A 25,799-nucleotide genomic window follows, 5' to 3' on the forward strand; every position below is an offset into this window, starting at 1 on the left:
TGAGGGAATACTTTCAAGGTCTGCTCATGAATTTGGGGCTAAAAGATTGATTATGGCTGAGTTTTAAGACTGGATTTTTATTGGTAACACAGAGCAGGGCATAAAAACTTTCCTCTGGATCTGTTTTCCTACTCAGTCTTTAGGAAAGTTTTTTTTCTTCTTTCCATTTAAATATGCACATCTGAAATATCTGCTTGAATTGAGGCATTGTTGTTTCGAGTTTTGAGGGATAAGTTGAAGGGCCACAAGGCATGGACTCAACTTCCTGTGATGTCTGCATTGCTCTTGTTTGATTGGAAGATGCTACTATAATTTTTGCAGGGTGTCAGGAAGGAAAGTTGAACTTATGGTTACATACAGTACATATTTGTATTCCACTGGGTAACATTAGGATGAATCTGTTTTATACAGGGTATAATTATGATTCCCTTCCCTTTCTTCTTCTCAGGGAACAAAGCACACAGCTGAATCCTGCGTCCTCAGACTGAACCAGAGACGGAGGTCAGTGTGATGAACAGCATGCTTCCTCAGAGGAGTGCGGTCTCCACACTGGGCTACGGCTCAGGTAAGACAACATTCAAGAACTATTTTTGTTGATATTATATTGAGATGATATTTAGATTTATTTTTGATACTGATCACTTTGATTGTGCAATTCAGCATTGATCTAGATTATAGGTTCCTCATCTAATATTTGATTAGATGGCCCTTGAATTAAATCTATCCTCCACCTTTGTTCAAAGAACAGTCAGCTAAATGACAGTAAACTCAGATCATTTTAGCTCACCAGCATCATGTAAGCCTGGATTCATTTTGTGCTGGTTTATTGAGTTATCTGGATAACTTTCCTTAATCTGGAAGCCAGAACAGGCTTGGAACAGACTTCTGACCTATGTTTTCAATAATGATCAGCAGAAAGAAAAAGCACAAAATGCAGAGAATTTTAGCTCAAACTGAGAAGCACAGTCACATTACAGGTATTTGTATCTAGACAGAGGAATGTACCAGCTTTATTCCTTGTCACAATTTTAAATGATGGTCTAGGTCGTAATTAATAATAAAAAAGAGTTTTATTCAGCCCAGCAAACTTTGCCATTTGAAGGTGCAGAATAAATTTGTGAGGGAGATTTTTATGCCAAAGGAGGTGGGCATTTTGTAGTATCACATGAACTCTGTAATTATATATTTATTCACTGTCCAGTCACCCATGACTCAGGGCACCGTGCTCACACTGCTTGCCAAGATATTTGGATGTCCTCAGGCTTTTTTTTTTGCAGTCGAGACTATGATGCATTCTGGCTTGTCTTGGTCCACCAGCATTCTTCCATTTTTAGAAGAAGCCTAACCACTGATTGAGCCCATGTTTGTATTGGGCTGAGAACTGTATGAGCGTACATTCTTCACTGGTCCGCCCCCCCCCCCCTCCTCCCCCTTACTCAGCACATGTGTGACAGCACTTCTCTTTGCTGAGCTGGTGCTTATTAAAGAAGTTACATTAAACCTGAGTCTATTATATAGTCCAAAAAGAGACAGGATGTCATGCTCTGTCAACTTTCTCTCCTCTACAGACTGTGTGAAGATTGAGCACAGCAGCAGTGGCTCAGTGGGCGGGACATTGCTGAGAGGCTCCCGCTCCAAGGCAGAGTTACAGGATCTGATGGAGACGCTGCAGCGCAGGAAGAGTGCTCTGGAGGCCAGCCTGAGGGCAGCTGAGTGCAGCCGCAAGTACCTCAGCGTGCCCTCACCTGTTGGACCCCAATCCACCAGGACACTATCCATCCTCAGTAATGCCGATCGCCCTCCGTCTGCCTCTAGAAACTTCTACATGACCAGCAGCAGCGTGCCTCCATCACCTCGCCAGGGTGAACGCCAGCTGAGCCCTAACGGCTTGCTCCGTCATTCCCACTCTCGCCACCAGTCACAGGACAGTCTGCTCCTCTCTAATGCAGTAGATGGAAGCTCTCTGCTCTCCTCTTATGGGGAGCCCCTACCTCGTTCTCCCAGGGTCAAAAGTGGAGCAGCCAGCGTGCCGTCCAGCCCTCGCATGGGCCGCAGACTCTACTCTCAGGGCAAAGCTGGAGGAGACTCCCGGCAGAGGAAATACTCCACTGGCTCCCTCAACAGCTTGGGGATGCATAGCCGTTCTCTGCCACGGCTTCACAACACAGCAGACCCCCCTGCTCTGTCGCTCCCATCACGCCACTCTATGGGTTCCCACAGAGGAGTGGGGTCAGCAGGGCCGCGGCGCAGCCTCTCATCTCTGGAGCAGCCACCAGATGTGACTGTACCAGCCAGCATGCCCAGCACTCCCAGGAGGGCCAGTCTGGCCTCTCTAAGCTCTCTGGGTGTAGAGCTCGATGGGACAGGCTTAGATCTGGGCTTTGGAGAGAGGAGGTTGTCCTTTGGGAAGGGCGGGTTGAGTCCAGGACAGAGAGTCGGCAGCATCAGCTCTTTGAATGGCAAGGAGGAGCTGAGAGACTACCACCAGCACCAGAGAGATGAGCGACTCAGGGAGCAGAAAGTGCAGAGATTGGTGAGTTTCTTTTTGACCATGGTTTGTCCACTTTTATATAAATTTAACAGTTTTTAAAACCTTATTTGACCTTGTTTGAAAATATGAAAGTTAACAGTAACATAACTCAAATATGGTTAAAAGAGTAATTATGAATCCCTTGTCTGCAGGAATGCCAGCGCCTGGAGACCATTTTGAACCTATGCACTGAGTTGGGTCAGGTGGAAAGAGAGCCAGCGGGTTCAGCTGTTTCTGACCTGCAGAAGATCAATAAGGAGTTGGAGAAATTGCAGGTGTCAGATGATGAGTCAGTGTTCTCTGACTCTCCCGGCAGCACTGCTCCAGACGGCTGCTTTGGGGCCAAAGCCAGAGATTTCCAACTCTCTGATGAGCAGCAGGTTAACCAGCGTCAGCAGGGCGGCTACAGAGAGCCGAGATCCCATTCACCAGCTATCAGCCTGAACAGCAGTGCCCCCTCACCCTCCACCCAACATAGAGTCAAAGTAAGTTTCACCATGCCTCATAATCATTGGGCCAGGAGGATGAAATTGAATAATGACAAATTGTAAAGAATGGGGAGGATTTTGTTAGAAATGGGTAAACAAGTCAAGTAAATATTTTTTATATAGCCCCCAATCATGAATTACTAATTCTCAATCACACAGAAATACAAATCCATTATCACAAATTACAAAAGAGACAGAAAAAAAAAAAAATTCTAATTAAAAAACACCAGGAAAGACCATCTTAACCACTGGGGGGTTAAGATGGTCTGTATTCAGAATTAAGCTAGTTAATTCTGAATACAGATATCAGTATATTAATATTGTATATTATAGTCTATGTATTGTAAATTGGCTAATACATTTTAAAGCAGAGTAATGGTTAGGGAGGCATTAATCAATTTTTTACGAATGTAAGTCTAATATTCACTCTGCTTTTTTATCGCTGTTCCCACACTTGTATCCACCAACCTTTGACAAATTATCTGAGTGTTTAGCTGTCAAACACTCCACTGTGTACTGTACACTAGCTAGCAGTTGCTAACTTAACTAGTTGCTTTTGACCTGTCACAGTAGGAGAAGCACAGATGTTATTAATAACAGTAACAATGGCTCTGTTCTTTTCAGGTGTCCCAGTAAGCAATTACAGGGGCTGTGCCCAAAATCACAGCTTATTTGTTATATAGTGTGAAATTTGTCCACTCGCCTATGTAGCGGCCTCACAAATTCTCACAGTGGAGCAGCAAATGGTACTTTCTGATAACAATCTCACAATGCTATGTGCTGCATTTTATAAATGTGGAAATTACTGTTCACTGCTCACTGTAGATGAAACTACTGAGTGTCTATTGTTTAGGGAATAGTGAGTGAGATGGTGAATGAGGGAATGATTTCGGACCCAGCTTGTGTTACAGTGAACCACCATGTGCTTTTTCTACTGTGATATGTGAAGAAGAACTGTGGAAAAGGCTTCTTGTCTGTGGATTTGTCATTGCAAACAGCCCCTTTCACAGTATTGATAATCATTTTTATTCACTCTCATTATAAAGATATTGATAAGTGGATATTTAATGCGTGGCTATGGGGTTTTAATTTTGCTGGACATAGTTAAATCATGTGTCTGGCTGTAGAACATGAAGTATTGCACTACCTTGACTGAACCTTTTGAGTATCTGCCCCAAGTCTATCCACATCATGTCCTTGACTTCTCTCAGTTACTTCCTGCTACAGAGTGAGTGTTTAAGTACATGAAGAGAAGACCCAGCTGTGGTGAAGAACTAATGGGTCCCACCCCTGCTGTGGAATGCAGTTTATCTGACTGCTGATCGCTTGTTTATCTTTGTTTGTTTACCTGCTGCAATATCAGGGTAAATTCTTTCCATTTCCAGGTTAATTTTCATTCCCCTTTCCATATTGCCACAAAACTTCATTTTAAGCTCTAGATTACAAAGATTACAAAGTTTTTAGCATAACTAAATGTGTCAGTATGTGGGAGAAGAATCTTTAAGGGGGTCTAAAATGTTTACAACTTATATATATATATATATTGGTGCAGACATTTTTCCCCTAAATTTTAAGGGTTGTCAGGGTTGAAGGGGTTAACGTTGTCCAAAAAAACCTAATCATCCTATACACCATGATGAATTTTGTCTTATATTTGGCTCAAACTGAATTTGTGTAGATGAAAAGTGGTATCATGTGTCGCATGAAGCTTTTTTGCAGCTCTGAGTCATACACTGACTGCTCATCCATGGCATGATGGCTGCATACTGTGTGTACCTTCCACAACATTATTCAACACATAAACACTCGATTGAGGTAGATTCCTCAAAATCATTGTGTTGTTAAGTGTGTGTAACTTGCAATTAGCACATTTCCTGTTTATGTGGGTTGTTCAGACACATAAACAGGGAAATCACAGTTTCACAAGACCTCCTCACAGCTTTGATGTTACTACAATTCGACCTCATCTGTTCTCTCATCAACATTTTGAATGCATTACAGTGGGGAGCCTTGCCTCACACACTGAGAAATGAATGAACATGTTTGATTTACAAATATAAACATACCAAAAATATTAAAATAATTTAATACTGTGATTCCAGCTTCCTCCTGCACTGTCTCAGTCCTAGTGCCGCTGAGTTACTGTCTCTGTAAAATCTGTAAAAAATCTTTTTTTCCCCCACTACAGCAGTAACAAGCTAATGGTGTGTCTGGTTTTAATGAAGAAGTCCTAGTTTTCTTTCAGCACTCAACCATTGAAACTCTTCAAGGAGGGGGGAACAGGAAATGACTTTATCCCACGGAGAATTAGTGTGTGTATGTGTGTGTGTGTGTGTGCACAAAACTGTGTGTGTGTGTGTGTGTGCGCGCACGTGTGCGTGTGTGTGTGTGTGTGTGTGTGTGTGTGTGTGTGTGCGTGTGTGTGAGAGAGTGTGAGTGGAAGAATGTTAGTGTATATGCATAGCTAAGACATGCGTTTTTCCAGATGTTTTGAACTCGATACTGAGGCTTAATGTATGGAAGACCCTCTGAAAATGAAAATGTATGTGAAAGATACAATTCTCAAACACACCCAAAGTTTATGGAAATTAAATTTCCTAGTTAGGACCATCATTTCTTCAGCGTGTCAGTTGTGACAAAGGTTTACAGGCTCCAGATACCCTCCATCGCATCTCTTGCATTCCTAAGAGCAGAGCGTGCAGGAAGACAGAGAGCTCACAACCCGTCTAGGAAGCTATAAATCCTAACCCTGCTGGCCACATGAGCCTCCGAAAAATCCTCTTTGCTCCTTTAAAGAAGAATACCTGAGTATAAAGGATCTCTTCAATGCAGCCACATATGAGTATGAATGAATGTTTGCTGGATGCTGGTAGATGGTGCAAAACGTGGGAGTGCTTTGGCATGACTGGCAGTGACTGGAGTGCGATTGGAGAGATTTCCATTACACCGAGCAGAAAAGAATCCTGTTGTCAGTGATCCAGCTTTGGATGAGTTAGAACAGCAGCTGCTGTCGTCTTATTCGACAATCGACTGGCTGGCAAATTATTTTAACAACACACAGCACTTTATTCAAGAAAACTTGAAAAGTTTTTCATGTTATAAACTTTCTGTTGATTTTGATTGAACATACAATCACCAAAAGATGCAACTGCCAGTAGGGATTTTTGCGTAGTTAGATCTGTGTAACGCAAAGTCTCCTGTAAGGCAAAGCATTTATATGAATTCCTGATGTCACTACAGGCATTGGAGAGTGTGCAGCTGAAACAGGAAGTAACGCATATAGAGGAAGAGAGGATTCAAGTTCTGAACAACATAGAGGAGCTGGAGCAGAAGATCAAAGACCTGGACAACCAGATGGAGGAGTCTGTCCGAGAGGTAGACAACACAGTGCAGTACATAAACACAACTGAACAGCCTGGCAGTGTTTGTTCTCTTCTGCTGTCAGATAAACGAATGGCTTATTGATCCCTTAAGAGTGGTGTGTCCCTCCAGCTCACCACAGTAAAAGCTGAGGAAGTGAGCTGCTTGATTTGCCATGGAGTTGCAGCCATCAGAAATCAGAAATGCAGTAAATGCTCTGAATAAAATCAATCCAGGTTTACTAATCTGTGCTTCTGTTTCCTGCAGATGGAGGTGGAGTGTGCTCTGCTAGAAGGGGAGCAGGAGTCCGAGATGGGCCAGCTGCAGAGGGAAAAGGAGCTTCTGGACCAACTCAAGGAAAAGATTCATAGCATTGAAAAGACGAGTCACACTGAGAAGTCACAGGTAAAAATGACCAAAAATTACAAGCCATGAATGAATTTCTGGGGACGGGTTTTAGGCAGACAAAGCCAACAATCTGAGATGACCTCGCATCTCCATTTGTAATTTGGCTTGCATTGGTCAGAGGTAATTAAGGGGAATGCTGTCATCAAGAATTGGGGCCACAGACACTCATGCCAACTCTCAGGGATCAGTTCAGTTCAACTAAAGCTTCCTCTAAAATGGCTTCAGTTGCTTATCCTTTAAAACAAAACAAACAAATTATGTTTCATGAAGGAAATGCTTAAAACCCCAGACTCAGGGAGGTCATCACAAATGAGATCTGCAAAGCAGCTTATAACAACTTCTAAAAGACCCCCACCGTAACTGTAAAAGTGTCCAAATGTCCAACAGAAACTAAATTTAAAGGCATCTCCAAACAAAGTGATTGAAAGGATGTCTTTCTGCATTTATTTATTTAACTTTCCCAAGACTCCTCAATCATCTTTCTCTATTACCTCTATCATCCTTCTTGACCTTGTTCTCTGTAAATCTGGATCCCTTCCTTTATGTGTTGTCTCACAACATGTCGTTCTTGTCATTCACAACTTCTGTTTTAGCCCTGGTATCCCTTGGACCCACATTTGGGAAGAGGTCCAAATACTGTAGTTGCCATGTGTAAAAAAAAAAAAAAAATTTGTACATCTGACTCCAATTTGGAAAAGTAAAATCACCTGAAACCTCACATCACTTGGAAGGACATGCAGTGTTACACAAATAGCATCTATTCTATAACACTCTGAAGAAGATGGCCAGTCAGATGCTTAAATCCTGAATGTTAATTAGTGTTAAATACTGAAAACACCAAAACATTTTACATGAATGGATTTCCATATTTATTGTTCATTATTTGTGCCAATAGTAGATCTAACTCTCAAACAGTTTATTCTCATCTATTTATGTTCTTCTACTTTGTCACTGAGGTGTTGTGTGTGTGTGTCTGTGGCGCCTCTCAGGAAGCTAAGGAGCAGACAAAAAGTTTGGAGGATTTGGAGTTTCAGAAGCTGGAGAGAGAAATTAATCAGGACGAGGAAAAAGAGAATCAGAGCCAAGAGCTGCTGCGAGAAATCGCCGAGTGCCAGCGTCTTACTGTCACACGCAAGGTACAGCGAGTGAGGTTTTATGAATGTGCATGGAGCTTTTAGTGCATGTATAACAAATGCAGTTAATGCTGGCATTGCATGACTGTAAAATGTCTAATTATCACCCACAGGGATCTACAGTACAAATACAACTGTGGGTGTGCACCTAAACCATGTCAATGAAGTAACCAAACCAAATTTTGACAAGATTTAAAGTGTGTACTGTTTCATAGTTTAGCTACAGTAGCTCTTTAGTATTAGAGTGGACTCTTCAGTGCATGTTCAGTGACACAGGCAAAAAGAAGCACAATTTTTTAAATTTAAAAAAAACAGAATTTATCCGAATTTTCATTTGAACATTTTTGTAGTGATCATTTAAAATTTTCTTTTTCTTTCTTTTTTTACATTCTGGTTTGTTGTCATTAATCTTACTGCAGGTTGTGCATGAAAATAAAGCTGCAAAATTGTGAGATTTGCAACGCAAAGCATGAACTAATAACAAGAAACAGCAATACCAGCAATGGTAAGCATGCAATAGCAATATCTAAGGCCTGAAGAATGAATTGACTTCTGAAGTCGAGGGTAAAACCACAGAGAGAGGGCAGAAACAGGGCGAGGATGTTTCATTGCTTCAAAATAAAACACCTCTGCGGTATCTGCTAATGTCACAACATTTCTTTGCTTCATACTTTGTGAGAGTTTCCAAATATTGTGCAGTGAGACTGTGCTGTCCTGTTCTCAAAGGAAAGACTCATGACACTGAAGAAACAGTCCTCACAGATCACCTTACAGGCTCAGCAAGAAAGAGAGAATTTCCAGAGAGAAAAGAACAATTTGCTTGTCATGCTGCAGAAGGTAAGATATTTTTTTGCATGCTGATATTATAAATATTTGATTTTATTTACTTGAGGATCCTATCGTGATGTCTACAGGAGAGAGACAAACTGGTGTCTTTGGAAGGAAAGTATGCAGAGTTGTCTGAGGGGCAGACCTTCACGAACATCCCTGTAGCCATCAAAGAGGTAGGAGCCAGTTACAGTTACGATAGTTACTATATATCTAATACATCTATGTATCTAATACTATATCCAGCAGCAGAGTTCCCCTGTGTCTTTAAGCAAAGTACATCAGACAGTGGATGAACCAAAGTTTCAGTGTTTCTGAGGAGATATCCTGTTATTTTTATCCTTTGTGATTCCTCTAATCTTTGTGATCACTGCAGCACTTGCACTCTCTGAAGGAAAGGAGAAGAAGCAGCAAAGAAAACTCTTCCCACCCGAGTGACAGCCTACCTCATAAGAGGAGCCAGCAGCTCCCCACCTCTTACGGCAGATCCCTGGGACGAACGCTCCCTCCCAAGGTTTTTACTTTTTTCAAAGATTTTAACCAGCTCCAATGATTCCTTTAGCTGTTACTCTGAGGTTCTTTGTTACATTACTGATCATTCTGTTTTGTGCCTCTGGAGTCACCTTAGCTGGACACCCACTTCTAGGGAGAGTTGTAACTAAATTATCTTCATTTATAGACAGTGTGTCTGATTGTGGACTGATGAGTATCTAAACTCTTTGAAATGACGTTGTCACCATTTCAGCTTTATGCAAATCAACGATTCTTGATCCTAAGTCTTCTGAGATCTTTCTTGTGAAGTGTTTTTTATAAGTCAAAGTAGCTCTAACCCACACCATTAATCCTGTTTCATTGATTGGACTCCAGGTTTGATAACTCCTGACTCTAATTAGCTTTTGTTGATGTCATTAACCGAGGGATTCACATACTTTTTCCAATGTGAATGTTTGAATTCTGTATTCAGTATGATTTGTGAGTGATTAGTTAAATTAGATTGCGTTTGTTCATTATTTTAACTTGGATGAAGATCTGAACATATTTTAGGGAGAATCGATACATAAATGGAGGTAATTCCAAAGGGTTCACTTACATTTTTCTTGCCACTGTAATGGTGCACATACTGATCCTGGACTGCAGAGCAGGGGATTTCATTACCTCATTATTTCCATCCAGAAACATTTGAACTTTTTTGTCCCTAGAGGACGGTCCACCCAAACAGGAATTCTCAGTTAGTCTTGCAACACCCATCCAGCTCATGCAGTACTTTGCTAGTGAGAAAGGTTTGTAGTTGTGTGAAGGTTGTAGAGCCTGGTCCTGACCACCAGGGGTGCTCCTGTATTCCTCCCCAGGCTCATCTGCCTCTATCCCAAAGCTCCAGCTGTGGCAGTGTCATCCCACAAGGCTTCAGCTTCTCCACCCGGGACCTGAACACCCGTCGCCTGCCCAAGAGTGAGTACCAGACTGTTGCATCTTGTCTGCGTCATCTCAGGCTTTATGCATGTATCCGGACAGTTGATGCCGTGGTGATGACATAATCTGTGGCACTGCACAAAGTGAGCTACATTTAGTCCAAATGGGACATCTCAACAGAAGTACTGCAATTTATACAAGATAGAAATTTTTGATTTTGAGGCAAATTTCTTGTGTGCACAACATGATCAAAACAAGTAGCACATGGAAAATATCCCTATTGGAAATGGCAGTATATTTCATTTGATAGGTCCAATTAGTTTGGGTTTTTTTGTGAAGATTTAAAGTCATCAGAATTTATCACTCAAGAAAAACATGTTTTTAAATACTATAGCATTTGAATTGAACAAATTTAAGTTTTCTTTAAGTCTTCTTTTGTACGTAATCACAAAGTCTTTTCTTAAGATTGAAGGAAAAGATTGAGAAACTACTCTGCTTCATACAGTATAGAGTGAATTAAGAATTAAATGCCTGTATCCTTCTCCAGCTTGATGGATTGCTGTTACTTGGCCCTGTTGCTGCAAACAGATTATATAAAATTATGATTACAAGATGCTTGGCCAACTAGTTAATGAATTGCAGCTCTATTTCTGTGATTTGGTACTTACATGACATTAGATCATGCATACTGAGGGTATTTCCACTTTGTTGCTGTAATATTTTTCTTCTGTCAGCAGGCAACAGCCATGCACACATGAATGAAGACAGACAGAGAAGAAGTGATTTCTGCAGCAGGATGGTGTCAGAGCCCAACGTGTTCCTGGACTCCTTCTCTTACCCGGACAACAGCCAAGCCTCAGATACCGTCAGTGTGGACAGCTCTGACAGCCTGGAGACCAGCTTCTCCGCCTGCTCCCCGGACAACATCTCCAGGTTAGAGACGAACCACGATGATAAACAGATGAATGGTCACACTGAAGAGTTTAGACAGCGAATATTTGTGAATTAGATGATGGTGAATTGTACTTTTTGAAAAGAAGTGAGACAGACAAAAGAAATGAGAGGAAAAAGGCTGATGAAAGACATTTAGGAGAGAAGAGCGAGCAGAAAGAGGAAATGTTTTTGGCTGTAATTCACAGTCAGGTGAGAGACAAATGTTGATGATGTCAAGCTCTTCATCCTCTTACACAGACGGTTACATATACATTAGCAAGTGCAGCCTTTGTGATGGTGTTCATGGCAATGCTGGCACTTTGTCATGTCTAAGCGGGCTCATGATTTGTTAGGGAAGTCCTACCTCACAGTGATATAAGAGTCACCCTTTTTCCTGCAAATTTAAACAAAAACCTGAAACTAAACTAAACTATCTATATATTCATGACCTCCGCCAGGGAGGTTATGTTTCCACTCATGTCTGTTTGTTGGTTGGTTTGTTTGTTTATTTGTCAGAAGGATTGCGCAAAAAATTCTGAAACATTTTGCAACCAAACTTGGTGGAGGGGTGGGGCATGGACCAGGCAAGAACCCATTCGATTATGTTGCAGATGCGGTTAAAGGAGTGGATCCAGGAATTTTTTTTTATCACTTTCCTAAACATTTGTTCAACATTTTCCTCAATTTCTCAGGAAATAATATTTTGATCTTGATGTAAAAAAAAAAAAAATCAGACACGTTGATGGTGTTGAGATCTACGAGTTTGTACAATTTGGTACAGATCCAGATAATAATCATGAGCATCTAGATCAAGATCTGGTGGAAGAAAATAAGTATTTCACTGAATATGCAACTAATAAAAATTACACAATAACAACAGCAGCTGCAACATAGCGATGGGACAATTCATGCAGCTGTATGAATTGTATAATGCTGATAACATTATTTCACACAACAGGTAATAAAAGCTGTTCTGTGTAAGAATTAAAGACAATAAATAAATAAAGCCTTACATGACGGAGATATGCGCTCTACTGAGTGTCATTCTTGTTTTAAGTGAGGTATTTGTACAAATGAGTTGAGTCTTCTTGTGTGTTCCATTTTCCGTCAGTGCTAGTACCTCCAATATGGCGAAGATTGAGGAGATGGAGCGTTTACTCCGAGAGGCCCAGGCTGAGAAGCAGAGACTCCTCGAGCATCGGGTAATGTGTCAAACCTAACCAAAACCTACTGTAAATAGACGTGTGTGTTTAATAATGGATGTACTTAACTCTGTGTGGCATGTGCAGGAGCGTGAGATGGAGATGCGCAGACAGGCTCTGGTGGAGGAGCGGCGAAGAAGGGAGGAACTGGAGAAACGACTGCAGGAGGAGACGAGCAGGAGACAGAAACTCGTAGAGAGAGAGGTGAAGCTCAGGGAGAAACAAAGATCCCAGGTAATCAGAATAACTGACAAGAAGAGGTTCAAATCTGACTTTTTTTTTTTGCACCATAAGCTTCATGTGAATACTTTTTGAACAAAGCAGCATCACAATGTTTACATCTGTAATCTAATTTCATTGCTTGTTTCCATAGTCCCGTCTGTTGACACGCTACCTCCCTGTAAGGAAAGACGACTTTGATCTTCACGGCCACATTGAGGCAGCAGGACACAACCCAGATGCCTGCTTCCATCTGGCCATCACTGATAAAACCTGTCGGGGCTTCCTGGTCAAAATGGGTGGCAAGATAAAGACCTGGAAGAAACGCTGGTTTGTCTTCGACCAGAATCGCAGGACGCTCACCTACTTTGCAGGCGAGTACTTCATCCTTTCAGTTCTCTGTTGTAAACGTGCAGTTTAAAATGTGAGACAGAGTTACTCCAACCATGATGTCATTTTTAAGCTATGCCAAGATACTTAGGACGCTGAGAACGAGCTTTGATCACAGCGTTAACATTTCTGTTTATATTCTCCGCTGCAGACAAACATGAGACCAAGATGAAAGGAGTCATTTACTTCCAAGCCATAGAAGAGGTGTACTATGACCATTTAAAGAATGCACACAAAGTAAGTCCATTTATGTGCATGCGTGTGCGTGTCTGTGATTGTTACCACGTGGCATCGTCTACACATGCGCCATTTTATTTGAATATGTTGACATCTGTTTGTCTTCTGCTTCTCTCCCTCCATTTGTCTTTCTCCCTCCCACACGTGCATCAACCCCCTCCCCCCTTTATTCTCTATTATTTCACTTTTTTCTCAAAATTACATTCACTGCCGCACCCAAGAGCCCCAACCCCTCGCTGACGTTCAGCGTGAAGACCCACGATCGGGTTTACTACATGGTGGCTCCGTCCCCCGAGGCCATGCGTATCTGGATGGACGTTATTGTTACAGGTGCTGAAGGACACATGCATTTCATGGTGTAACTGATCCCAACAGATCAGGGCCCACACCACTACATTTCTTTGGTAAACATTGTGTCACAGCATGAGAGGATTTACGGCACTCTGCTCGTATCAAACACGTTGTGTAGAGCTGAGATGGATGTTCATCAGGTGAACAAAAAATTAACTTCTGTTTACACTTGTAGTATTTGTAGCCTACAATGACAGTTCATGCTCAGAAGCACACTTTAATGTATGTAGAATGTAATCATGTATAACAAATGAAAAGAATTGATATACAGGTTTCATAATTAAGCTATGTAGTGTATTTTTTTATTTGTTTATGTAGCATAAGTGGCTGAATCATTACAAAATCTTGCAACAATTTAGCTGTTACATTTTCCAATCTCTGCTTGTCTCACACTCTCCCAGTCATGTTTAGCTTTTATTCAGTCAAAACTCTATCAGGGAAGCTATTAAATGATCGGCTACACTTCCAAAATGCTGTACTCACTGATGCAGCTTCTCTATAACAGATGCATATCTGTCAAACAGCTTTCTATAAACTGCAGCCTTCTGTAATTTCCTTATCCCCACTTTTCAAACCAAAGTTCATGTTGTAGGTCGACCTCTGTTTCGTCTCCTTCTTTTCATTGCCTTCTCTTTTTTTCCCGTTTGACTCCATCTTCTCAGTATTTCCACATCTTAGTCAGACTGAAATTTAGCTCCTTTGAACATCAGTGTATCAGTGGGTCACAACTTCCTGGCGATCTTTTCCTAGATTAGATCACCACGTCTGTATTTGTGGTTGCTAGAATGCACATTTTTATGTTAACTCAGATTTATTATTTCTATATTGTCACTAATATTCCAATGTACTTTGTGTGAGTTTTATGTCACATTTTTAACTCAAGCATCTTGATTGCTGCTGCCAGACTACCAGCATAAGCTGCTCTTGTCTGCTTATTTAAAGCAGGGCTGAATGTCCACCATTAGTATTCCTTGAAAACTAGATATATCTGTGTTTGCATCATTTTCTTCACACATTCAAATTTAATTTGCGACGAAGAGATTATTACAGGCACTTTTTTACATTTTATTATTATTAATTATTTGTAATTAGTGGCAAATATTCTACTCATTAAATTAGAAAATGTTCCCAAATCACAATGGTACCGTGTTTCATACCTACCGCTGTGCAACTAGCTCCTTCTATCTATAGTAGAGGCTGCTGACCTGATAAAATGAGGTCATATTGTGCAGCAGTGATGCTGTATGTGCTGCATCACCCGCATGTTCCTTATACTAAAGCATTTCATTATGTTTTTTCACCAGCAGAGGTCGTGAGTGCAGAGTGGTTGCACTGGAATGACGTAATGCTCAGGCTGGCTGGTCCATAGTCACTTAAATAAATGAGCAGTTACTGAAAGAGCAGAGCCTCAATGATCCATATTTTCTAATGCTCATATATCAGATATGGACATTTATCAGCACATGTATACCAAGCTTAAGATTTGCTTTTTGAAAGCAAATCATCATGTATAGGATGATGTGTAGGAGGAACACAAAATTATTTTTGCAATTTTGTCTTAAATGTGTTATTAAATCCATATATTTAATCTGTATATTCACTGAGTATCTACACCAGTCTGACTGTGTTTGATAATGAAAGATCACTTTAACGTCGAGTGACCAGCGCTTGGTTCACAGACTTCAGGGCTCGCTGTTTGTCTTGTGCTGGACCGGTGTTGGTTCACTCAGCCCTGCAGAGTGCCGATCAGGCTGCAGAGCCGACAGTGTTGCAGATGAGCTGTTGTCTTTGATGGATGCTTCTCAGTAAACAGATGTATCCATCAGGTAAACATCTCATCCCTAAACTGTCATCCACTGAATGAGATACACAAGCCTTGAAACCAAACAAATTTCCACATTTATATATACAGTATATATATATATATATATATATATATTGAGAACATTTAATATTTGATATTTTGTATGATTTTAGTAGACTCTATGCTACAGGTTTTTATACTCGACATGTGTCATGAATAAATAATTTGGATTATAAATGATTTCTCTGAAATGTTATGGTTACTTATTTTGTCTGTTGAATATGAACATTATATTTCACAGGGCTGTAAAAATCTGTAAAACAGTGGACGGATACATGAACTCTTTCCTTGCGGTGGCACTAAAAGGGAGCTTTATAAATCCCGACATGGCATAATAGTATGGTTTCCCATGGATACTGGGCACCATAGCATTATTTCCACACTGTTGTAATGTATCACCATGGGAATCGATGGCCTTATTGTATAGGGCTGCACAATGCCCCTGTCAAGCAGTGTAACTAGACATTTTCATCAAACCTCTTTATTTTGATTTAAGAGCCCATACCACCATTGCTGTGACATTTTGTGTTAATTCTCCATTTCTATCTATATCTGGATAGAATCTGAAATGACTCAGATTCAATATTTTCTGCAATACGGTCAACAGTTTTCTGCAGCTTTATTCAGAAGAAGCAAGAGGTGTAAAATCTCCTCATCAGAGCTTTTTTACAGTTTATTCAATAATTAGAATTTTAGTCATCACATTTGTAATCGTATGGGACGGGTGTCATCTACTTTGATAGTGTTGGTGGAAGTATAAAGTACTAAAAAGGAAAATACTCAAGTAAAGTACAAGTACCTCAAAACTGTACTTTAACACAGTACTTGAGTAAATATACTTAGTTATGTTGAAGAACTGGTTCATTTTTTGTGCTTGACTGGTTCCATCCAGGTCAGTGCAAATACACATTTTTTAAACAAACTGAAAGTAATAGTGTAAAATATGCCTCAAAATTACAGCGAAGCATTGTTATGATAAACAAAAAATTTTATAACTCAATGATTCACTTTTAAAATGTGTATGAAGTATTAACTGGATGTCTTATTAGCATGTATACCGTGCATGTGCTCATTAAGGCACTCATGCTTCTAAGCCCCTCCCCCAGACACTTGCAGCCTTTCATTGGTTGACCTAGTGGGGTTGGCATGGAAACACAGAATGAAGCATGCTAAATTAGGTTCTAAATAGGCACGTCGTCTCTTCAGAGGCAGAAGCAGACATAAACACATACTGATCATAGAAAGCCAGGGTGGCCTCAATGCATTATGGGTGCTATAATTTGTGTAAAACACTTGGGGCAAGGGGCTGGCTTAAAGACAGTGCAACTGTGTTTGCGGGGAAACACACAAACAACCTACAAACAGAGGTACTCTGAGACTGCTTATGCAATATAATTCAAAAGTTTATTCCAACATGTTCCCTGGTTGTACTTCACTTAAGGCTGTTGTCACTATCACTTATAAGCATGACAGCCGCAATGCTGGAAAATCATGTGAATGGATGTTGACAAAAGGCAGCATTCACTAAATATGCCTGTTTCAGTTTCCGCTTTAAAACAGCAGGAATCATATTCATATCAGCAGTTTCCTGTAATGGAGAGCGTAATGTAATTTACCACACCGTGGCACAATGTGAGCCCTCATAACCAGCCTGATCTCAGCTCTAACAGGCATGACTATAAAGCTACAAGCTGTTTAAGCCAATTCTTAAACCTTTTAATTCCAAATCGCAGGTGTTACCAAGAGGCAACCATGTGTTGTGTCTGAGCTTCAGGGGGAAACTGTTCTTTTCTCAGGGAGATGGTTTCACCCTCTGTAGTCTGTATCAGCACCTGATGTAGTGAAATCCTCGTGCTTTTCTCGGGCAAATTATGGTCTTCTCTTCTCAGCTTGCAGCCTCTGGCTTCCTAAACTAAACAGAGGTCTTTTTGTGTCACCTCTGCAATGCCTTTTTTGTAAAAAAAAAAAAAGATTTACCCTTTGTCCTTTACTCGTTATTTCTAACACCAGTCTCCTCTTAACATTAGGCTACCCCATGACTCAGATCAGCTTCCTATCCTTAACCTGAGGTTTTACTCTCACCCCTAGTAGCTATTGAAGTTGCTTTTTTAACATTTTTTCCTACATTTTCTGTCTTCATGCAACATTGTAGATAGTCTTTATAGTTCACTCCAGCCTTTTGTTCCAATTATAATCTGCATTTTGTTCTCTTCTGCAGTGATATTGAGTTGATATTAAATGTCCAAATCAAATGATCCACTCAGTCCGAGGGGAATTATTCAGCAGATCTATTGGGTGCGTTTCACACTAAGAATAGCAATGACACACATTCCCAAACCCTTTTTCTGATAATAAGGTATGCATGTTAAGCGTTTTCCCTTGCAGCTGATTGGCCGGACTGTGGTGACATTCATGTGCTCACTATTCAGGTCACTGAGCTTGGAGTGTGGATGATGCTGGAATGATATTCCTATGAGGGCTCTCTGAGCCCAGGCTGTAGTAAGATGTTGTCAGTGAAAATATAAAATGTTTGTCATTTCTCTTCTCTTTGATCCTCAACTTTTCTCTAGATGACAGGGTTATGTAATTTCCTTTCACATAAAATTAACATAAGAGATGATGTATTCCTACTAAATATGGAGCCAGTAAATCCTTTTATATGTTCTCACATTTCTTATGTCTGCAAACTGCCACAGTAATGAAAACAGGATATATAATTCACAACTTAAACATATCTCATCTTGCTAAGTATTCATATTGTTTTATTGATTAAATAGGAAACAGAACAACATAGATGAGACTATACACAGAAATATCGTTCTCATCTTACAGTATAAGTGGGATAAGGATAAGGATGTGCCAGTGTACGAGCTGGAGATCTCATCTCAGCATCCTCCCTGTCTTGTTCAAACGTCCACAGTGCCATTCATAATGGCTGCTGTTGCCTGTCCATTTCAATGGAAGGAGTTGTTTCCACCCCTCCTCCTTCAAACCACAGTCTCTCCATTAGTTCACAGTGAGATCTGATCAAGTTACATATGAGCAGGCAGACACAGGCGCTGTACAGTTCAACATCTTGTGCAAAAATTAATGGCACGTTTTCTGCTACATACATCCAGAGATAGGTGTGGAATGTAAATTTGGTTGTTGCATTTATTTATAGAGCTCCTGCTGTTGTTCTCCTGACACAAATAAAAGGTAAAGGGCCTGGTTGTTATCAAAGAGACTTTCTGGAAAGAAAAGACAAAAAAGATTTGACGGTTCCTACAAAAAGTGGGAGTAACAAAAGTTAAAAGTACTGTAGAAAAGACTGAATAAATTCTGAAAGTCTGTTGCAAAAGCACCCTTAGAAAGGCACTCGCCCATGTTGTGTGTGTGACTGTGTTCCCAGAAGACCTTTTTATTTTGCTTATCCTTAGTTACCGATGCTGCTGTGTGTTCAGGTGTGACCCCGAACCTTTCCTGAGTGCATGTCCAGTTGGCTCAGCACCAAAGAGCCAGGCTTGTTGCTTCAGCTCCCTGTGGAGATGTTTTGTGCTTGAGTGCTGTCAGCCTCCTTGACTCTGTTACTGCTGCTTATGGTGTAGTGAAGCCAAGAGATGACAGAGAGACAAGCCAAGAATTACAGTATAGAAATATAAATTAAAAAAGGGTGGTCATGTAGTTATATTGGACAATGGTTGCAGTCAAAGCCATAATCTGTATCCTTGATCCAGTCCATTCTCTCATTTTCTTATCTGGGTGCTGCCTCCGGCAACTGCAGGTTTGTTACCAACCCTGCGGACAGGAACCTTGGACACAGGTATCTTGGTGCGGGGGGGTTCTTTAGCTTGAGGGATTTGGGAGGCAGTGTGAGACTGTGCGCCGTGCTTCACAGGGATCTTTGAGTCACGCGGTAAACTGGTGAGGACTTTCGGCTGAGGAGGCTGATGACTCTCCTCCTGGGTGTGTTTTAAGGTGGGCACATTGAACTCGACATTACTGACTTTATCTTTGCTCCCTGCATCATGTGAGTTGAAATGGGGCCTCTCTTCTTCTAACACAGGGGTAGGTGGGTTTCTGCTCGCTTCATCATCAACATGTTGGCTGTCCCGAACAGGTAGCTTGCCTACTCTGCCCCCTCCAACTACGGGTATTTTGCTAAGCCCTGATGCCTTAACTGGTGGTGTCCTCCTTTCTCTGGAGGGGCCCTGGAGACTTGTTTGTGACTCACTGTTCAGTTCTTCTGTTTTGGACGGCCCAGTCTGGGCCCCGTGGGCAACTGCGCTACTTGGACTAGCCAGTTGCCAATCCACTGATGCCTGTCCACTCCCTCTCATCTTAACAGAGGCTGGGGCTTCACTCGGTGCAGGGGCAGGAGGAAGAGAAGTGACAGGGCAAGGAGCAGGAGCAGGGGTGGGTGCTGGAGGAGCTTTAGATACAGAAACTGAGATTTGAGCAGGGGCAGGAGGATCTTTAGATACAGAAACTGGGATCTGAGCTGGTGCCGGAGGAACTTTAGATACAGAAACTGGGATCTCAGCAGGCTCCGGAGGAACTTTAGATACAGAAACTGGGATCTGAGCTGGCCCTGGAGGAACTTTAGATACAGAAACTGAGATCTCAGCAGGCGCAGGAGGAACTTTAGATACAGAAACTGGGATCTGACCTGGCGCCAGAGGAACTTTAGATAGAGAAACTGGGATCTCCGCAGGCTCCGGAGGAACTTTAGGTACAGAAACTGGGACCTCAGCAGGCGCCAGAGGAACTTTAGATAGAGAAACTGGGATCTGAGCTGGCGCCGGAGGAACTTTAGGTACAGAAACTGGGACCTCAGCAGGCGCCGGAGGAACTTTAGATACAGAAACTGGGATCTGAGCTGGCGCCAGAGGGCCCTTAGATACAGAAACTGGGATCTGAGCTGGCTCCGGAGGAACTTTGGATACAGAAACTGGGATCTGAGCTGGCACCGGAGAGCCCTTAGATACAGAAACTGGGATCTGAGCTGGCGCAGGAGGAACTTTAGATACAGAAACTAGGATCTCAGCAGGCTCCGGAGAAACTTTAGGTACAGAAACTGGGATCTGAGCTGGCTCCGGAGGAACTTTAGATACAGAAACTGGGATCTGAGCGGGCTCTGGAGGAACTTTAGATACAGAAACTGGGATGTGAGTGGCCGCCGGAGGAACTTTAGATACAGAAACCTGAATCTGAGCAGGAGCAGGGGGATCTTTAGACACAGAAATTGGTATTTGAGTAGGGGCAGGGGGAGCTTTAGATTGAGACACTGGGATCTGACCCAGAGCAGGAGGTAGTGGGGATGCTGTAGAAACAGCATGAGAGGTAGGGGCTTGAGTTGGTGTGGGAGCAGGGGGCTTCTTATCTAATCTTAAAGAGACTGGAGGAGGAGTGGGTTTAGTTGTGGGAGGAATCTTATCTAAAGGAACTGATGATGGAGTTGGGACAGATGCAGGGCTCGGTTGAGTTTTAATTGTCGCACTGGGGGTAGAAGATGGACAAAGATCTGGACCAGTAACAGAGGAAGAAGGGGTCTTATTTAAGTCCACTGGGCTAGGGGTGACTGTAGGCTTAGAGAGGGCCACAGATACTGACCCAGAGGTTGTAGTTGAGGGAGTTGTAGTTGTGGGAACCGCTGTTATCTTGGAAGGGATAACTGGTGCAGTAAAGGAGGGTTTGGTTGTAACAGCACAGGCCGATGGTACTGTCACTGGGGTTTTGGATTCTCCAGCAGCTGAACTTAGGGAAGGTTTGTAGGTAGTGGAAGTTTGCAGGTTCAAACTGGTAGCTGAATCCAATTTAGTAGGTGGAGGTTGGGTAAAAGCAACAGGGGTGGGAGGGCCACGCGTTAGCGGTGGAGGTTTAGCTGACACAGGAGGTGGAGCGGCGACAGGGCTAGGTCTACTTACTGAAGCGATAACTGGAGGAGGTGCTGCAATCTCTGATGCCAATTTGCTAGCTGTCGAGGTAAGAGTTGGAGTAATCGAGGGAGCCTTTACTACAGTGGCTGGCGTGTTCGGGGGAGCTGTGGTGGTAGCAGAGGTGGAGCTTGTTGTGGATTTAATTGTCGAAGAGGAAGACATTATTGGAACTGAAAGGCTTGCTAACGTTACAGGGGTAGTTGAAAGTTGTGTGGGCGTAGGAGCTGATTTAATTTTAGTGCTGGCAGAGGCTGCAGTAGAGTCTGAGCTCAATTTCACTGAGTGAGTTGTCAAAGTGGAAGATTTGGTCAGTGTCGTGATGATGGTGCTCGGCTTGGCAATGGGAGAAGAGGTTGGAGCTGTCTTTGTCAGAGAAGTAAAGGATCGGGTCGATGCTGTTGTGGGGGGTTTTGCTGTAGCTGTAGTGCTGACAAAAGTAGTAGTCAGCGGAGAGGAGATGGTGGGTTTGGGGAAGAGAGATGTGGGTGATGGCGAGACTTCACTCACCCCAGCACTGATGGCACTGCTGGCTTTTCCCCACTCTGCCTCCACATCAGCCATAATGTCTCCACCCCCTGAGATTGAGTCAAAGGTCAGGAGAGAGGAGATGTCTGCCAGCAAGGAGCTCAGGCTGTTATCACCGGGTATCAAGGGTGGTTCAGGGGTGGGCAAAAGTGGCAAATGTTCATTAGTTCTACTCACATTGCCTGCTGTCACCTGGGGAGTTATGGTCTTTGACGGGGACGTGGCTGCACTGTCCTGTGTGGTGAAGCTCTTGACGGGCGTACAGCTCTCATTCTCGGAGCTGTCCGGAGATCTAGGCTGGGATTTGGGGGTGAGGGTGAGGTCCTCCTTGATGATCTCCACACTGTTGGCGCGGGACGACATGAGAAGTGGGCTCGGAGGTGCTTCCTCCTTGTCCTCTTTATCCTTTGAGCGGAACTTAACATTGCCAAAGAGACCCTTCAGCCCACGACGTTGCCGACCCACTGGCTGGGACACGGTGTGGACTCGGCGGTCCCCCACTCCTCTCCGGCCACCCCTCAGCAATGACAGGAAGCTGAGGGACTTGGCTGAACTAGCTGAAGAAATGGAGGTGCGAGCAGGGGCAGCAGCCAGAACGCCATCTTCACCAAGCGGCTCCTCCTCTGCCTGCTCCCTATCTCCTTGACTCACCTCCTGTGCCTTTTCCTTCTCTGACTCCTGCTCCAAATCTGGTGCAGCGCTCTCCGATAATCCATCTAGGGTTTTGCTCTTAACAGGTGACTTGTTGTTTCCATCCCCTTTGCTTCGAATAGAAAAGATGTTACCTGGCTTGCGTTTACCAAACAGCTTGAATCCTTTTCTGATTTTTCCACTCGGCTGGGATTCACAAGGCGGGGGGTCCATGTTCTCCGTTTGTACATCCATCTTCTCTGTTTCCCCCTTTCTCTGTATCCTCCAGTCACTTGCTGCAGTTTTTATTCCCCAGCCAGTGGAGTGATCATTTATATCCAGACCTTCTCTTTATCTCCGTCTGTAGCCTTGCTTTACCTCTGTTGCTCTCAGTGCGTTTCTTTATCGGTTGTCCGTATCCCTCCCTCAGTCTATCTTTCCCATCCAGCCCTTTCTCCTCTATTTCTCCCTTGAAAGCCCCTCCCCTTTGCCTCGTTTTTTTTGTCTGGCTGCTCTCCCCGGTTGCCATAGCAACTGAGGAGCTAAGCAGCTTTCGTCAGCAATGCAGAGCCAGGGGCTGTCATCAACCCACCCTGAACGCAGCTTTCTCTTCCTCTCTCTCTTCCTCTCTGTCTGATGACTCTGTTTACATAAACAGCAAAGACAAATACTCCATTAACAGGGGCAAATTTTGAATTCTGAATGATCTGGCTTTATATAAACATCTCATCCATACATCTTATTCACATCTACTTTGTCACAGCCTGTAGTAACTTACCCCAGTCTGTTAAACAACATAAAACAACAATTTCATAAATCATTATTGCTATAGTGTCACAATTTATTACATTCAAGTTTTGGGCATAATTAGCATATTGACCCACATCCCCATATCTAGATCCACGAGGCTGTATATTACGTTAAAAAGCATAATTTTAACACCTGTTAGAGAACATGTAAAAAAAAAAAATAACAATGTTAAGGCTTCCTGTGAAGCGTAAGTGGTGTTTCTATCAAAGTCTTGTGGGAGGGCGTGACCTTTTGAACATCTTAACAGAGTCAACAACAGCCCTAAAGACAATGAAGCCATTGAGAATGATTACATAATTATAAATGAATGAAAAGATTTCATTTTAAGACGGGTATGGTAGTATTGATATGATCCCTCTTATTGACTGGTACGGTCAGTATTTTTTTGTGTAAATATTAATTTGAGCATTTTTATAGTTAAGGCACTCAGTTACTGTGAGATGTGTTTTGGAAAAAGCTGAGTTTAATGTCAAATGCAATCCTCTAATTGATACAGTGCTCTATCGCCTTTATTTATTGTCATTCACTTCATTCATTTCACATTTTCAGGGGCTTTTCAGGGGTTATTTGCCAGGCTGTAGGAATACATACCAATATACAGATTACTTGAGAAGCTTGTCTGAATTTCATTAAATCTTAAGTAGTCATGCGCATTTTGTTAGTAGATGTTAACAGTCATCAAGTGCTATCAGTTAAATTAATTTTCTGCTTGATTTGCACACATATTGATAAATGACTTTAATTACTTATTTTAAAATATGTCCATCCTAAAAAAAAAAAAATCTACTTTTGTGTGAATGTTTCAAAATGTTTTACAACTAAAAACAAACAATGAGTTATTTTACTTTTTGCCTGACCCACAGTTGTCAGTGTAATGCTTCCTGTAATATCTGTGTGTTCCCCCCTGAAATTGAACTAGAGAGTGTGTGTTTTTTACAAATTAGTCATGTGAGTCAAGGAGCTACGACGGGTCGCTCTTTATTATCAGGTTAACGGATGAGGTTTTGAGGTGGAACAAGCGCGGCCTCTTGTGGTTGTTTGAGAAACAACACGTGGCACAGTTTGGCTGCAGACGGCTTTGAAATGTACATCTGTCTGAGTCTGAAAATAAAGCTGCTGTCTCATCCACATGTATTCCCTGGCCCAAATAAGTCTGAGTAAGTGGGTCAGCAATCTTTGAACAAATCTGGCTGTTTTTCCTAGACTGTCTTAAGACACAGTAGGAGATTTAAGGATAGACACTGGTACGCAATTGAAGAGAAATGAAATATAACATACGGATTAAGTTGCCTTCTAAAGCTTTGGCACATTTTTTCACCACCAGTGTGCAGAGATGTTTGCAACAGAGATGGATCGACATGAGATCCACACTAAAACTGAAATATGAATAAACAGAATGATCAGAGGGTTACACAGACTTCCCTGTACATGCTGCTCAATAGACAATAGAGAGAATAGAACCTTAATAAATGTATTCATGTTTTGATGTTTAGATTCTCAGCCTCCTATAGGCACTGTACTGAATACATACACAATTAACTAGCTGAATACTGTGTCACCACTCACTGCCCACTACCACGAAAAATACATCATCTGTTATTGAAGATCACTTCAACATCTCCGCACCATGGCCAAACTCACAATTGTTGCACTGACCACAGTCTCTCTGTCTTTTTCTGTCACAAACACACAGACACGCACACATGCATCAACACAACTAAATAGGTGCTTTTTATTTACTGTATTCTAGGCAAATGTAAAAATGTTAATTACATATATTCATAAACCTGCACAATCCCAGTCCAAAGAACCAGTTTGCTCATTTTCGGCCTTTCATCCGCTCTATATTTGTCCCAGTATGACATACATATATACATATACATACAGTACATTCAGCATGCTGTTGCACTTCTCTGTACATTCTGTATTTCGTAAGAAGGTTCTGGTCCTCTCTGCCAGATCCTAGTAATCAACTGACAAAAGCTCTGTCACTCCAATGACTCTAATAGTTTTTCAGTTTTTGAAACTAGTAAAAGCTTGAAGGAATAATTTATCATTTTGTGAAAGAGACATATCCGCTGTCTTGCAGAGACTTAGATCAGAAGATTGACACGACTGTCATATGCTATCAGTCCTCTCATCTAACTTGCAGCAAGAAACGGAATATGTCGCAAACTATCACCGCTTCACCCAAATCACAAAGAGGAAGAAGAATATCTCCTCCTTCTGTTATATATCAGATAGCGTCTGTTACATTTTCACTAGTTTTGAAATATCTATGTCTCTAACATTTCTGCCTCCACTGCAGTGCAATGGAAGTGAACAAAATTTTACTTGTGGTTCTCAAAACAGCCATTTCTTTCCAGAATCAGTGTCTTACTTGCTCTGTGCACACTCTTTAGAGGGACATTTTTTGGGGGGGGGCAGGACTGTGCAGGACATGGTCATTTGGGGGAATCAGTCCTTTTATGTTTTGTCACCTACAAACTACAAACAAATGTCAGTGAGTGCTGTGCAAGAAGTACAAAGAGATGTTGAAAGGCACCCAGGTAGTCCTTTGATT

At 42.0% G+C, this 25,799-nt stretch overlaps 2 protein-coding genes across 2 annotated transcripts; one reads left to right on the plus strand and one right to left on the minus strand.

The window, feature by feature from the left end:
* The first annotated feature begins 510 nt into the window (after positions 1-510).
* Positions 511-15,404, plus strand: LOC111234373 (pleckstrin homology-like domain family B member 2). The gene is made up of 16 exons (XM_022762429.1): positions 511-565; positions 1,569-2,533; positions 2,683-3,015; positions 6,259-6,393; positions 6,646-6,783; positions 7,776-7,922; positions 8,646-8,756; positions 8,834-8,923; positions 9,124-9,261; positions 10,097-10,196; positions 10,895-11,090; positions 12,202-12,292; positions 12,380-12,526; positions 12,666-12,885; positions 13,053-13,138; positions 13,360-15,404. Exons 1-16 carry the CDS (start codon positions 511-513, stop codon positions 13,498-13,500), a joined length of 3,093 nt encoding a protein of 1,030 aa, XP_022618150.1. The 3' UTR covers positions 13,501-15,404.
* Positions 15,405-18,173: 2,769 nt separating this feature from the next.
* LOC111234544 (nascent polypeptide-associated complex subunit alpha, muscle-specific form-like) lies at positions 18,174-22,743 on the minus strand. The gene has a single exon (XM_022762691.1). It carries the CDS (start codon positions 22,679-22,681, stop codon positions 19,079-19,081), a length of 3,603 nt encoding a protein of 1,200 aa, XP_022618412.1. The 5' UTR covers positions 22,682-22,743; the 3' UTR covers positions 18,174-19,078.
* Positions 22,744-25,799: the final 3,056 nt, after the last annotated feature.

This window comes from Seriola dumerili, unplaced genomic scaffold, assembly GCF_002260705.1.
Source record: "Seriola dumerili isolate Sdu_G_001 unplaced genomic scaffold, Sdu_1.0 BDQW01000449.1, whole genome shotgun sequence".
NCBI lineage: Eukaryota > Metazoa > Chordata > Actinopteri > Carangiformes > Carangidae > Seriola > Seriola dumerili.

Excerpts from the sequence above, each read along its gene's own strand:
- LOC111234544 (XM_022762691.1), bottom strand. The coding sequence starts at position 22,681 with ATGGATGTACAAACGGAGAACATGGACCCCCCGCCTTGTGAATCCCAG.
- LOC111234373 (XM_022762429.1), top strand. The coding sequence starts at position 511 with ATGAACAGCATGCTTCCTCAGAGGAGTGCGGTCTCCACACTGGGCTAC. Across the intron at positions 12,527-12,665 it reads GGGAGAAACAAAGATCCCAG|TCCCGTCTGTTGACACGCTA; the intron begins GTAATCAGAATA and ends TTGTTTCCATAG. Across the intron at positions 13,139-13,359 it reads ATTTAAAGAATGCACACAAA|AGCCCCAACCCCTCGCTGAC; the intron begins GTAAGTCCATTT and ends GCCGCACCCAAG.